Source organism: Felis catus, chromosome C1, assembly GCF_018350175.1.
Source record: "Felis catus isolate Fca126 chromosome C1, F.catus_Fca126_mat1.0, whole genome shotgun sequence".
Lineage (NCBI taxonomy): Eukaryota > Metazoa > Chordata > Mammalia > Carnivora > Felidae > Felis > Felis catus.
The window spans coordinates 189,048,016-189,062,768 of record NC_058375.1 but is presented as its reverse complement, the minus strand read 5'-3'; the positions used below and the strand labels follow the sequence as shown (position 1 = coordinate 189,062,768).

Below are 14,753 nucleotides of genomic sequence, written 5' to 3'. Positions count from 1 at the left end.
CAAGTAGTGGGACTATATAGGTGACTAAGTTTGTTATTTTTGTTTCTGTATTTCCAAGATTTTTCTACAGTAAACTTATATAATTTTCATAACAAAAATAGAACATTTTGTTTTTAAAATATGTAATATTTTAAGAAGACAAACACATTTTTACATAGGGTCTATAAATAAGATAGAATCTACTTATATAAAAAAAATGGGACTGCACATTTGTGGGCCAGATATAACAGTATGTGAGTTTTTCATTTTTCCCATGCACAGAATTAATTCTGTCTTGAATTTTATTAGCACAAAGTGTGGAAGAATCCTTTCTTTCCATAAAAAATGTGTGTTGTGCTGGTGTTTTTAACAATAAACTTATCAACATTTGAAAAGAATGCAGATCAGGGGCGCCTGGGTGGCTCAGTCGGTTAAGCGTCCGACTTCAGCTCAGGTCACGATCTCACGGTCCTTGAGTTCGAGCCCCGCGTCGGGCTCTGGGCTGACGGCTCGGAGCCTGGAGCCTGTTTCCGATTCTGTGTCTCCCTCTCTCTCTGCCCCTCCCCCGTTCATGCTCTGTCTCTCTCTGTCTCAAAAATAAATAAACGTTAAAAAACAAAATTAAAAAAAAAAAAGAATGCAGATCAAAATCAGGTAATAAATAGTTTAAAAAAATCCAAAAAGCGACAAAATTTGAGTCCTGCTTAGTGTCATGCTACTAGCCATGAGAAACACTGAGGCTACTATAATTTCAGTCTTTGATAAATACAAAGGGTCAAGTAAGAACAGTGAATGGATAACTTATTTCATACATAATTAACAATATTTTTATTTTAAAAAAATCCTCTAGAAGATAATTTATTTGTAATGTTTTAAGTTAGCCATATAACCATGGATAAAAATGTGCTTATTCAGCTGATTCTTTTATTTTCATTGATTCAAACCAGTAGTAATTATACATTGGCTTGTATATTGGCAATATACCAATTCCTTGACCCTTTGGCTCAACTACTCTGTTTTTGCCTTGATGATTGCTGATCAGGTCTCACTTGCTTTAAAATACAACTTACCTCACGCTGATTTTACTGACACTTGGTTTACATATCAATTGCCTACTCTAACTTTCCACTGCCAGTTTCCAAACCAATCAAGGTACTGGGATAACAAAGGAAAATATGGATACACACAAAACCATAGAAAATGATAGGTGGGAACTTAAGAGTGTGCCTTTTTGGAAACAACATGATGCTGGAAACTAAGAATACATTTCACTTAAAGTTTTAGAATTTAAATTATTCCATAAATTAGATATTTTTGGCAGAAATAAAAGCTGCATCTAATTACTTAAATTCTATCTTAACCACTCCTAGCTAGTTCTAAAATGTTGGCAATCTGACCATAAACACAGCATAAAATAACTCAATAACTAGGGTACAATCTTGAAACTAAAATTACAAGTGGAATTCAGCAGTGTCAAAAATAAACCCATTTGCAAATAGTTATCATTTTTCTTCCTTTCCTCTCTATCTGCACTTGCCATATTTCCTTCAGTTGTTGTCTTAAAAGAATCCTCAAGAACAATGTAACCAGAAAAGGTGGACAAAACTATAATGCTATCAATAAAACAGTATTAAATATAAAACTTATCAGTGTAAATAAAATTTTGAAAGATACTTAAAGTGTTTTTAAAATAGCCCTCAAATTCCTTTACTTACTAGTGAGACTAACCCTTTTTTCTAAAATTTTAATAGCTATTTCCTCCTCTAAGAATAGTTTATTCATGTCTTTTGATCATTTTTCTATTATGTTTTCTCACCAATCTGTAAGAGCTATTTATATATCATATGGATATTATCCGTATCAGATGTTTTGCAAATTATTTTCATCATGTTTTGTTTTTTTTTTAGTTTGGTTTTGTTTTTTTGGTTAGTGCTCTCTCATTTCCTAATCATTGAAGTTCGTTATATTTAGTACATGACATAATAACAACAAAGTAGAATTCAGTTGTTTCCACAAATGAGAATTGGTGAAGTAATATAGTGCCAGTAACACTTCCAGCCAAACAAAAGAAAAGACAAGCTTCAATCTTAGTTTGTCCCTTAGGAGAGGCACTTCAAAAACACATTCAAAAACAATGGTAGTAGTTTCCAAATGATTTAGAACTGCTCAAAATGATGATCCTTGTATAAGTCATGAAATGAACAGTATTGTCTGGGGAGGTATAAAAATAAGCAAACACAAGGTAGGTTACTCAAACCTACTAATAACGACTAAACACAAACTAATTTATACTCAGAAAATAAAAATCTTAACCCAAGAAATAACATAATGGGAAGTTCTTATTTTCCCCCATTAAAATGATTTACTGGAAGTATGAAAAGAAGTTAGGATTATGTTTCCCTTTTATAAATATTTAGAAAACATGACTTGCCAAAGTGTGCAAAAATAATGTCTCTCTTCAAGAATATTAGAGATTTAAAAAAAGAGCATTAGAGATCAAAGAAAAATATTATGAAGATAATGGCATAGAAAGTGATAAAACAAAAAAGCAGAGAGCTTCCCATTAAAATTATCATTATACTGATATAATAAGAATCAATGTATATCATGAATTAAGAAAATCTGATATACAAAAATCCAAATTTACATAATGAAGTACTAGTATGTATTTATATTCCACAGTATTACTTAGTTTATAAAAGGATTTAATACAGATTTTTCTAAACCATCATTTTCCTCCAGAAAGCTGAATGTATAAAATTTTAATATCTCTTTGAGACAGTGATCCAAGCTTCTTCCTTGGATGATGTTACCAGTTCATACTTAGTTTCAATAACCTGTCCCTCCACAGAAAGTAGGTGCAGCCTTCTCACCAATACACTCAGAAGTACTGTGGTCACCATATATGCAAACCTAGACAGGAAGAAAGTCAACCAATTACTAAAGATGAACAATTACATTTTTATATAATTATACATAATTATATAGGTTGCTTATTCTCCTCAGCAGTAATCATCAAAATTCTAAGTATAAAATTTGGCATCTTTCCTTTTACTTTCCTTTCTCTATCACCCACCTCAACTCTGGGCATTCCTGTGTGCCTGAGAATCCAAGCAAGGAGAAAGTTTTCATTACTGATTCGTCATCAAACCGGTCTGGATCAAATCTAAAAAGAAGATTTGGGCAGATCAAAACAGCTCCACTGGCATCTTACTTATTTGTACTATAAAAACATAGGTAGGTATCTAACAAAGTCTGAAAAATGTTAAAAATAAAAACTGCTGTCAAAATTGTATTTCAATTTCACCTATTATGTTCTCAAACTATTAAACATATATTGAGTCTTTTGCTGCTTAATTTATTATTTCTACACAATAGATACAAAATACATTTCTCTGGAATCAGCAAGGGATGAAAGTGTAACTGGGTGTACATCATTTTATGAGATATAAGGCTAAATCATACAAAATCACATAATGAATTATTTAAATTTAAGAGCATTAAAAACATCTGTTACACAAGAACATCTCATCAAACTGTGAAGCATCTTACAATGTCTCTACAATTCAAATGTATTTCGTGGGGTCCTGTGTGGTTCAGGCAGTTAAGTCCCTGACTCTTGATTTCGGCTCAGGTCATGATCTCACGGTTGAGAGATTTAGACCCAAATCAGGCTCCTCGCTGACAGTGCGGAGACTGCTTGTGTTTCTCTCTCTCCCTCTCTCTCTCTGCCCCTCCTCCGCTTTCTCTCTCTCTTAAAACAAAACAAAACAAAACACACAAGTGTTAAAAGATCTAAACCACGGGTGCTTAGCTGTTCAGCTGGTAGAGCATGGGACTCTTGATCTTGGGGCTGTGAATTCCAGCCCCACGGTGGGTGTTGAGACTACTTAAAAATAAATAGTGAAATAAAAGACCTAAACCATACTGTGGGAAAAAAATAATTCTGCTTTCATTTTCTTTTAAAAAAGTGTAAATTATGTTTCACTATTGGAATATACCAGACTTACATTACAGTCCATGTAACAATTATATCAAATTAAATCGGGTTTTCCTTTTTTTTAAAGTTTTCTTTTTTTTTAAGTTTATTTATTTATTTTGAGAGAGAGAGACCACGAGAGGGGAGAGGCAAAAAGAGAGGGGAGGGAGAATCCCAAGCAGGTTTTGTTTTGTCAGTGTAGAGCCCAATGTGGGGCTCAATCTCATGAACCATGAGATCATGACCTGAGCCAAAATCAACAGTCCAACGCTTAACCGACTAAGCCACCCAGGCACCCCTCCTTTTTTTGTTTTTTTTTAAAGTTTTTATTTATTTATTTAAATAATCTCTGGGGTGCCTGGCTGGCTCGGTTGGTGGAGCATGCAATTCTTGACCTCAATGTTGTGAGTTTAAGTTCCATGTTGTATATAGATCTTACTTAAAACAAAATAAATAAAATAAAAAATTTATAATTAAGTAATCTCTACACCCAAGGTGAGGCTCGAACTTGTGACCCTAAGATCAAGAATCACATGTTCTTCAGACTGAGCCAGGCAGGCACCCCAATTAGCTTTACCTTTTATAAACTATCTTAAAAACTGAGACCCTAAATTTTTACCTGAAGGTATCTACATGTTTTTATTTTTTTAATTATTTTATTTTTTATTTTTATTTAAAAAAAAAATTTTTTTTAACGTTTTATTTATTTTTTGAGACAGAGAGAGACACAGCAGGAACGGGGGAGGGGCAGAGAGAGAGGGAGGCACAGAATCGGAAGCAGGCTCCAGGCTCTGAGCCATCAGCCCAGAGCCCAACGCAGGGCTCGAACTCACGGACCATGAGATCGTGACCTGGCCAAAGTCGGACGCTTAACCGACTGCGCCACCCAGGCGCCCCATTATTTTTATTTTTTTTAAATACCCGGTTTCTATTTATTTTTCCCCTCTAATGTTTATTTATTTATTTAATTTTTTTTTCAACGTTTATTTATTTTTGAGACAGAGAGAGACAGAGCATGAACGGGGGAGGGGCAGAGAGAGAGGGAGACACAGAATCGGAAACAGGCTCCAGGCTCTGAGCCATCAGCCCAGAGCCTGACGCGGGGCTCGAACTCCCGGACCGCGAGATCGTGACCTGGCTGAAGTCGGACGCTTAACCGACTGCGCCACCCAGGCGCCCCTATTTATTTATTTTTAAGAGAGGCAGAGCACAATTCGGGAGGAGAGGCAGACACAGAATCTGAAGCAGGCTCTAGGCTCCGAGCTGTAAGCACAGAGCCCAAGACCAGGCTCAAACCCATGAAGTGTAAGATCATGATCTGAGCTGAAGTTGAACACTCAAACAACTGAGCCACCCATGCACCCCGTTTTTAATTTTGAGAGAGAGAGAGAGAGAGAGTGAGTGAGCACATGAGTAGGGAAAAGGGGCAGAGAGAGAATCTTAAGCAGGCTCCGTGCTCAGCATAGAGCCCAACATGGGGCTCAATCCCACGATCATGACTTGGGCTGAAATCAAGAGTCAGATGCTCAAATGACTGAGCCACCCAGGTACCTCTATGTGTTCTTAGATTTTAAAAAAGAATCAAACTTGATTTTTCTAATTACTTTATAAAACACCTCACAATTTTTATGATTAAGAATAAAATGAAATCCAAACTAAAAATAGTTTAATCCTAAATACTGAGGGATTTTGGTTTTTTTAGCCTTCAGTATATTTGACAAATGTTACGTATTTAAAGTATACAATATGATCTGATATATGTACACCTTTTGAAAGAATTCCCACCCTTAAGTTAATTAGCACACCCCCCACAATACAGAGTTACTATTTTGTGTCTGTGTGGGGAGAACACTTAATTTCTACTATCTTAGCAAATCTCAATGACACTATAACAGTATTATCAAACATGGTCATCACATTATACAGGAGATCCACAGACCTTACTCATCTTATAACTGAAAGTTTGTACCCTTTTACCAGCAGCTCTCTTTCCCCTACCACTACCTGCAGTCCCTGGAAAGGACCATTCTACTCTCTGCTTCTATGTGTTTGACCTTCCCCCTCGCCCCCCTCCATATTACACATGTAAGTGCTACAATGCAGTTCTCTGTCTGGCTCATTTCACTTAGTATTATGCCCTCCAGGTTCATCCATGTTGCACAAGTAGCAGGATTTACTTCTTTTTTAGGGCTCAATAATATTCTACTCTATCTATATAGGTATATATAGAGAGAGGAATATATCTACATATATATATCTATATATAGACATACAGATATATAGATAGAGTGGACTATTCACTTCTTTATCCATTTACCCACTGACAGACACTTAGGTCATTTTCATACTTGTAAATAATACTGCGATATACGTAAGTACAGATATCTCAAGATGACAACACCATTTCTTTTGAATATATATGCAGCAAGTGGCACTTCTGGATGATATGGTAATTTTATTTTTAATTTCTTGAAGAATATCCATACTATTTTCCACTGTGGTTGTAGCAATTTACATTCACACCAACAGTATACAAGGCTTCCCTTTTATCCACATCCTTGCCAGCATTTGTCATCTCTTATCTTTTTGAATCTCAACATATGTGAGATGATCTCTCACTGTGGTATATATTTGCATTTTTCTGATGAGTGATGTTAAGCACCTTTTCATGTACCTCTCAGCCATTTGCATGTCTTCTTTGGAAAAATGTCTATTTGGGTCCTTTGCCCATTTTTAAAATTGGGTTATTCTTTTTCAGCCATTGAATTGTATGACTTCCTTAAATAGTTTTATTAAGCCAATATTGGATGTGTGGTTTGCAAATACTTTCTCCCACTCCATAAGTTACCTTTTCATATTGTTGATGGTTTCTTTTACTATGCAGCTTTTTATTCTGATGTAGTCCCATATATTTATTTTGACTTGTGCTGCCTTTGCTTTTGGTGTCAAATCCAAGAAACCGCTTCCAACATATACGTGAAGAATCTTACCCCTTATGTTTTCTTCTAGGAGTTTTAGGGTTTCAGCTATTACACTTAAGTATTATTCCATTTTGAGTTGTGTTTGTGCATGGTGTACGTTAGGAGTCCAGTTTTATTCTTCTGCATACGAATATCCAGGTTTCTGAGAACCACTTATTGAACAGACTATCCTTTCCCCCATTGCTTATTCTTGCCTCCTTTGTTAAAAAATAACTGACCATAGGGGCCCCTGGGTGGCTCAGTTGTTTGAATGTCTGACTTCAGCTCAGGTCATGATCTCACAGCTCTTGAGTTCGAACCCCGCATCAGGCTCTATGCTGACAGCTCGGAGCCTGGAGCCTGCTTCGGATTCTGTGCCTCCCTCTCGCTCTCTCCCAACCCACTCGCATTCTGTCTCTCAAAAATAAATAAACATTAAAAAAATTTTTTAAAAATGACCACATATGGGTTTATTTACGGACTATGTGTCTATGCGTCTCTGATCTGTGTTTTTATGCTAGTACCATATTATTTCGATTACTAAAGCTTTATAATATAGTTTGAAATTAAGAAGTATAATGCCTCCAGATTTACTCTTCTTTCTCAAGACTGCTTTAGCTATTCTGGGTCTTTTGTGGTTCCACACGAACATAAGGATTGTTTATTTCTTCTGTGAAAAATGACCTTAGGATTTTGAAAAAGCATTTAAGGTTTTATTTTTAAGTAATCTCTATACCCAATGTGGGGTTCAAATTTACGAACCGGAGATCAAGAGTTGCACACTGCATTGACTGAGCCAGCCAGGCACGCCGATATTAGGATTCTGAAAGGGATTGTCTTGAATCTGTAAATCATTTTGGCTACTAAGGGCACTTCAACATTATTATTTTTTTTTTTTTTTGTAGATTTAGGTTGCCATTATTATTATTATTTTATTGTCAAGTTAGGTAACATACAGTGTAGTCTTGGCTTCAGGAGTAGATTCCCATGATTCATCACTTACATACAACACCCAGGGCTCATCCCAACAAATGCCCTCCTCAATGCCCATCACCCATTTTCCCCACCCTCCAATCTCCCACCCCCATCAAGCCTCAGTTAGTTCCCTGTATTTAGGAGTCTCTTATGCTTTGCCTCCCTATCTGTTTGCATCTTACTTTTTGCTTCCCTTCCCCTATGGTCATCTGTTAAGTTTCTCAAATTCCACATATTTGTGAAATCATGATATCTGTCTTTCTCTGACTGCCTTATTTCACTTTCAACATTATTAATTACTGTAATCCAAGAACATAGATTATCTTTCCTACTTCAACTATTTTCATCAATATTTTAGTTTTCAGTATATAGATCTTTCATCTTCATTGAATTTATTCCTAAATATTTTACTCTTTTTGATGTAAATGGGATTATATCATTTCTTTCTGATAATTCATTGTTGCATATAGAAATGCCACTTATTTTTGCATATTGATTTTGTGTCATGCAACTTTACTGAGTTTATTATTTCTAACAACTTTTGGCAGAATTTTTAGGGTTTACTATATATAATATCATGTCATCTGCAAATTGAGACAACTTTACTTCTTTCTGATTTATTTATTTATTTATTTTTAAATTTTTTTTTTAACGTTTTATTTAAAGCATGAACAGGGGAGGGTCAGAGAGAGGGAGACACAGAATCCGAAACAGGCTACAGGCTCTGAGCTGTCAGCACAGAGCCCGACGCAGGGCTCGAACTCACGGACCTCGAGATCATGACCTGAGCCAAAGTCGGAGGTTTAACTGACTGAGCCACCCAGGTGCCCCTACTTCTTTCTGATTTAGATAACCTTTTTAAAAATTTCTAATTGAAGTATAGCTGACATGTAATATTGTATTAGTTTCAGGTGTACAACATAGTGATTTGACAATTACATACATTATGAAACGCTCACCATAAGTGTAGTTACCATCTGTCACCACAGAAATTATTAAAATATTATTGACTTATATTCCCTATGCTGTAGATTCCATCCCCATGACTTACTTATAAATCTAAGTCTGTATTCTTAATCCCTTTCACCTTCTTTGCCTATCCCCTCCCAACCCCAGCAACCACCAATTTGTTCTCCGAATTTATGAGTCCATAACTATTTGTTCTATTTTTTTAGGTTCCAATTACAAGTAAAAATCATTTGGCGTTTGTCTTTCTCTAACTTATTTCACTTAGCATAATACCCTTTAGGTCCATTTATGTTGTCACAAATGGCACGACTTTACTCTCTTTAACTGCAGAGTAATTTTCATTGTGTACATACACTACATCTTCCTTATCCATTCATGTATCAGTAGACATTTGGGTTGCTTCTACGTCTTAGCTATTGTAAATAATGATGTAATAGGGGCACCTGGGTGGCTGAGTTGATTAAGCATGTGACTCTTGGTTTTGGCTCAGGTCATGATCTCATGGTTTATGGGAACAAACCCTGTGCTGGGCTTTGTGCTGGCACCATGGAGCCTGCTTGGGATCCTCTCTCTCTGCCCCTTCCCTGCTTGCTCACTCTCTCTCTCTCAAAATAAATAAACTTAAAAAATCTTTTAAATATTGCAATAAACATAGGAGTGCATATATCTTTTCTTTACGAAAACTAAAGGATTGTTAATTTCATTTATTAACTAATTTTTAAATATAAATTTAAAATTTTAATTCAGTGTAGTTAATATATACATTATTATAATAGTTTCAGGTGTACAATACAGTGATTCAACAACTCCATATATTACATAGTGCTCATCAAGGTAGGTGTACTATTAATCCCCTTCATCTATTTCACCCATCCCCCTCACCTTCCCTCTGGTAAAAATCTGTTGGTTCTCTACAGTTAAGAGTCTAGTTATTGAGGGTGACTGGGTGGCTCGGTTGAGTCTCTGACTTCAACTCAGGTCATGATCTCACAGTTCCTGAGTTCGATCCCTGCATCTGGCTCTGTGCTGACAGCTCAGAGCCTGAAGCCTGCTTCAGATTCTGTGTCTGCCTGTCTTCCCTTCCCCTGCTCACACTCTCTCTCAAAAAAACAAAACAAAAAAAAAACAAAAAAGAAAACTCTAGTTTTTGGTTGGTCTCTTTTTCTCCTCCTTTGTTCGTTTTGTTTCTTAAATTCCACATATGAGTGTATACTGTATGTCTCCCTCTGGCTGACTTATTTCACTTAGCATTATACTTTCTAGATCCATCCACGTTGTTGCAAATGGCAAGATTTTGTTCTTTTTATGGTTGGGTATTATCACATCTTCTTCTTTTTCTTTTTTTTTTTTTTCTTTTTAATTTACATCCACATTAGTTACATATAGTGCACCAATGATTTCAGGAGTAGATTCCTTAGTGACCCTTATGCATTTAGCCCACCCCTCTTCCCACAACTCCTCCAGTAGCCCTCAGTTTGTTCTCCATACTTATGAGTCTCTTCTGTTTTGTCCCCCTCCATATTTTTATATTATTTTTGTTTCCCTTCCCTTATGTTACATCTGTTTTGTCTCTTAAAGTCCTCATATGAGTGAAGTCATATGATTTTTGTCTTTCTCTGACTAATTTCACTTAGCATAATACCCTGGAGTTCCAACCACGTAGTTGCAAATGGCAAGATTTCATTCTTTTTGATTGCCGAGTAATAATCCATTGTATATATATAACACATTTTCTTTGTCCATTCATCCATCAAGGGACATTTGGGCTCTTTCCATACTTTGGCTATTGTTGATAGTGCTGCTATAAACATGGGGGTGCATGTGTCCTTCTGAAACAGCACACCTGTATCCCTTGGATAAATGCCTAGTAGTGCAATTGCTGGGTCCTAGGGGAGTTCTATTTTTAGTTTTTTGAGGAACCTCCATACTGTTTTCCAGAGTGGCTGCACCAGCTTGCACTGCCACCAACAATGCAAAAGAGATCCTCTTTGTCCGCATCCTCGCCAACATCTGTTGTTGCCTGAGTTGTTAATCTTAGCCATTCTGACAGGTGTAATGTGGTATCTCATTGTGGTTTTGATTTGTATTTCCCTGATGATGAGTGATGTTGAGCATTTTTTCATGTGTTGGTTGGCCATCTGGATGTCTTCTTTGGAGAAGTGTCTATTCAGATCTTTTGCCCATTTCTTCACTGGATTATTTGTTTTTTGGGTGTTGAGTTTGATAAGTTCTTTGTAGATTTTGGATATTAACCCTTTATCTGACAGGTCATTTGCAAATATCTTCTCCCATTCTGTCAGTTGCCTTTTCGTTTTGCTGATTGTTTCCTTTGCTGTGCAGAAAGAAGCTTTTTATTTTGATGAGATCCCAGTAGTTCATTTTTGCTTTGGTTTCCCTTGCTTCCAGAGACGTGTTGAGTAAGAAGTTGCTGCGGGCAAGATCAAAGAGGTTTTTGCCTGCTTTCTCCTCGAGGATTTTGATGGCTTCCTGTCTTCCATTGAGGTCTCTCATCCATTTTGAGTTTATTTTTGTGTATGGTGTAGGAAAGTGGTCCAGGTTCATTCTTCTGCATGTCGCTGTCCAGTTTTCCCAGCACCTCTTGCTGAAGAGGCTGTCTTTATTCCATTGGCTATTCTTTCCTGCTTTGTCAAAGATTAGTTGGCCATACGTTTGTGGGTCCATTTCTGGATTCTCTATTCTGTTCCATTGATCTGAGTGTCTGTTCTTGTGCCGGTACCATACTGTCATGATGATTAGGCTTTGTAGTGTAGCTTGAAGTCTGGGATTGTGATGCCTCCTGCTTTGGTTTCCTTTTTCAAGATTGCTTTGGCTATTCGGGGTCTTTTCTGGTTCCATACAAATTTTAGGATCATTTGTTCTAGCTCTGTGAAGAATGCTGGTGTTATTTTGATAGGGATTGCATTGAATATGTAGATTGCTTTGGGTAGTATCAACATTTTAACAACATTTGTTCTTCTTATCCAGGAGCATGGAATCTCTTTCCATATTTTTTTTTTTTTTGTCTTCTTCAATTTCTTTCCTAGGCTTTCTATAGTTTTCAGTGCATAGATTTTTCACCTCTTTGGTTAGATTTATTCCTAGGTATTTTATGGTTTTTGGTGTAACTGTACATGGGATCCATTTCTTGATTTCTCTGTCGCTTCACTGTTGGTATATAGGAATGCAACCTATTTCTGTGCATTGATTTTATATCCTGCAACTTTGCTGAATTCACAAATCAGTTCTAGCAGTTTTTCAGTGGAACCTTTAGGGTTTCCCGTATAGAGTATCATGTCATCTGCGAAGAGTCAAAGTTTGACCTCCTCCTAGCCGATTTGGATGCCTTTCATTTCTTTGTGTTGTGTGACTGCAGAGGCTAAGACTTCCAATACTATGTTGGATAACAGTGGCGAGAGTGGACATCCCTGTCTTGTTCCTGACCTTAGGGGGAAAGCTCTCCCTCTTTCCCCATTGAGGATGATATTAGCGTTTGGGTCTTTCATATATGGCTTTTATGATCTTGAGGTATGCTCCTTCTATCCCTACTTTCTTGAGGGTCCTTATCAAGAAAGGATGCTGTATTTTGTCAAATGCTTCCTTGCATCTATTGAGAGGATCATGTGGTTCTTGTCCTTTCTTTTATTGATGTGATGAATCACGTTGTTTTGCAGATATTGAACCAGCCCTGCATCCCAGGTATATCCCACTTGCTCGTGGTGGATAATTTTTTTAATGTAGTGTTGGATCCGGTTGGCTAATATCTTGTTGAGGATTTCTGCATCCATGTTCAGCAGGGAAATTGGTCTATAGTTCTCCTTTTTAGTGGGGTCTCTGTCTGCTTTTGGAATCAAGGTAATGCTGGCTTCATAGAAAGAGCTTGGAAGGTTTCCTTCCATTTCCATTTTTTGGAACGCCTTCAAGAGAGTAGGTGTTAACTCTTCCTTAAATGTTTGGTAGAATTCCCCTGGAAAGCCATCTGGCCCTGGACTCTTGTTTTTTGGCAGATTTTTGATTACTGATTCGATTTCCTTACTGGTTATGGGTCTGTTCAAATTTGCGATTTCTTCCTGTTTCAGTTTTGGTAGTGTATATGTTTCTAGGAATTTGTCCATTTCTTCCAGATTGCCCATTTTATTGGCATATAATTGCTCATAATATTCTCTTATTATTGTTTTTATTTCTGCTGTGTTGGTTGTGATCTCTCCTCTTCCATTCTTGATTTTATTTGGGTCCTTTCCTTTTTGTTTTTGAACAAACCGGCTAGTGGTTTATCAATTTTATTAATTCTTTCCAAGAACCAGCTTCTGGTTTCATTGATCTGTTCTACTGGTTTTTTGGTTTCGATGACATTAATTTCTGCTCTAATGTTTATTTCCTGTCTTCTACTGGTTTGGGGTTTTATTTACTGTTCTTTTTCCAGCTCCTTAAGGCATAAGGTTAGGTTGTGGATTTGAGATCTTTCTTCTGTCTTAGGAAGGCCTGGATTGCTATATACTTTCCTCTTATGACTGCCTTTGCTGCGTACCAGAGGTTTTGGGTTGTAATGTTATCATTTTCATTGACTTCCATGTACTTTTTAATTTCCTCTTTAACTGCTTTGGTTAGCCCATTCATTCTTTAGTAGCATGTTCTTCAGTCTCCAAGTATTTGTTATCTTTCCAAATTTTTTCTTGTGGTTGATTTCGAGTTTCATAGCGTTGTGGTCTGAAAATATGCACGGTATGATCTTGATCTTTTTGTACTTACTTAGGGCTGATTTGTGTTCTAGTATATGTTCTATTCTGGAGAATGTTCCATGTGCACAGGAGAAGAATGTATATTCTGCTGCTTTAGGATGAAAAGTTCTGAATATATCTGTTAAGTCCATCTGGTCCAGTGTGTCATTCAAAGAAATTGTTTCCTTGTTCATTTTTTGATGAGATGATTTGTCCATTGCTGTGAGTGGGGTGTTGAAGTCTCCTACTTTTATGGTATTACTATTGATGAGTTTCTTTATGTTTGTGATTGATTTATATATTTGGGTACTCCCACATTTGGCACATAAATGTTTACAATTATTAGGTCTTCTTGGTGGATAGACCCCTTAATTATGATAAAATGCCCTTCTGCATCTCTTGATACAGTCTTTATTTTAACGTCTAGATTGTCTGATATAAGTATGGCTACTCTGGTTTTCTTTTGTTGACTATTAGCATGATAGATGCTTCTCCATCCCCTTATCTTCAATCTGAAGGTGTCTTTAGGTCTAAAGTGGGTCTCTTGTAAACTGCAAATAGATGGATCTTGTTTTATCCATTCTATTACCCTATGTCTTTTGATTGGAGCATTGAGTCCATTGATGTTTACAGTGACTACTGAAAGATATGAATTTATTGCCATTTATGATGCTTGTAGAGTTGGAGTTTCTGGTGGTGTTCTCTGGTCCTTTCTAATCTTTGTTGCTTTTGGTATGTATGTATGTATGCATGCATGCATGTATGTATTTATCTTTTCATCTTTTCTCCCCTCAGAGAGTCCCCCTTAAAATTTCTTGCAGGGCTGGTTTAGTGGTCACAAACGCCTCTAATTTTTGTCCGGGAAACTTTTTATCTCTTCTATTTTGAATAACAGCCTTGCTGGATAAAGAATTCTTGGCTGCATATTTTTCTGACTCAGCACATTGAATATATCCTGCCACTCCTTTCTGGCCTGCCAAGTTTCTGTGGGTAGGTCTGCTGCAAACCTGATCTGTCTTCCCTTGTAGGTTAGGGAATTTTTTTCCCTTACTGCTTTCATGATTCTCTCCTTGCCTGAGTATTTTGTGAATTTGACTTTTGTGATACGGTATTTTGTGATATGCCTTGTTGATGGTCGATTTTTGTTGAATCTAATGGGGGTCCTCTGTGCTTCCT

General features: G+C 36.6%; 1 protein-coding gene across 4 annotated transcripts in view; it reads right to left on the bottom strand.

Moving 5' to 3' along the window:
- Positions 1–881: 881 nt before the first annotated feature.
- Positions 882–14,753, bottom strand: part of CYP20A1 (cytochrome P450 family 20 subfamily A member 1) — a 77,798-nt gene continuing 63,926 nt past the window's right edge. For all 4 annotated transcript variants that reach the window (XM_011285483.4, XM_023259631.2, XM_045034323.1 and 1 more), the window contains 2 exons: positions 3,056–3,145; positions 882–2,892 (listed from right to left, as the gene is read on the bottom strand). In XM_011285483.4, coding sequence (XP_011283785.1) covers positions 2,742–2,892; positions 3,056–3,145 — 241 coding nt within the window. In that variant the 3' untranslated portion in view covers positions 882–2,741. The remainder of the gene's footprint in view (positions 2,893–3,055; positions 3,146–14,753) is intronic.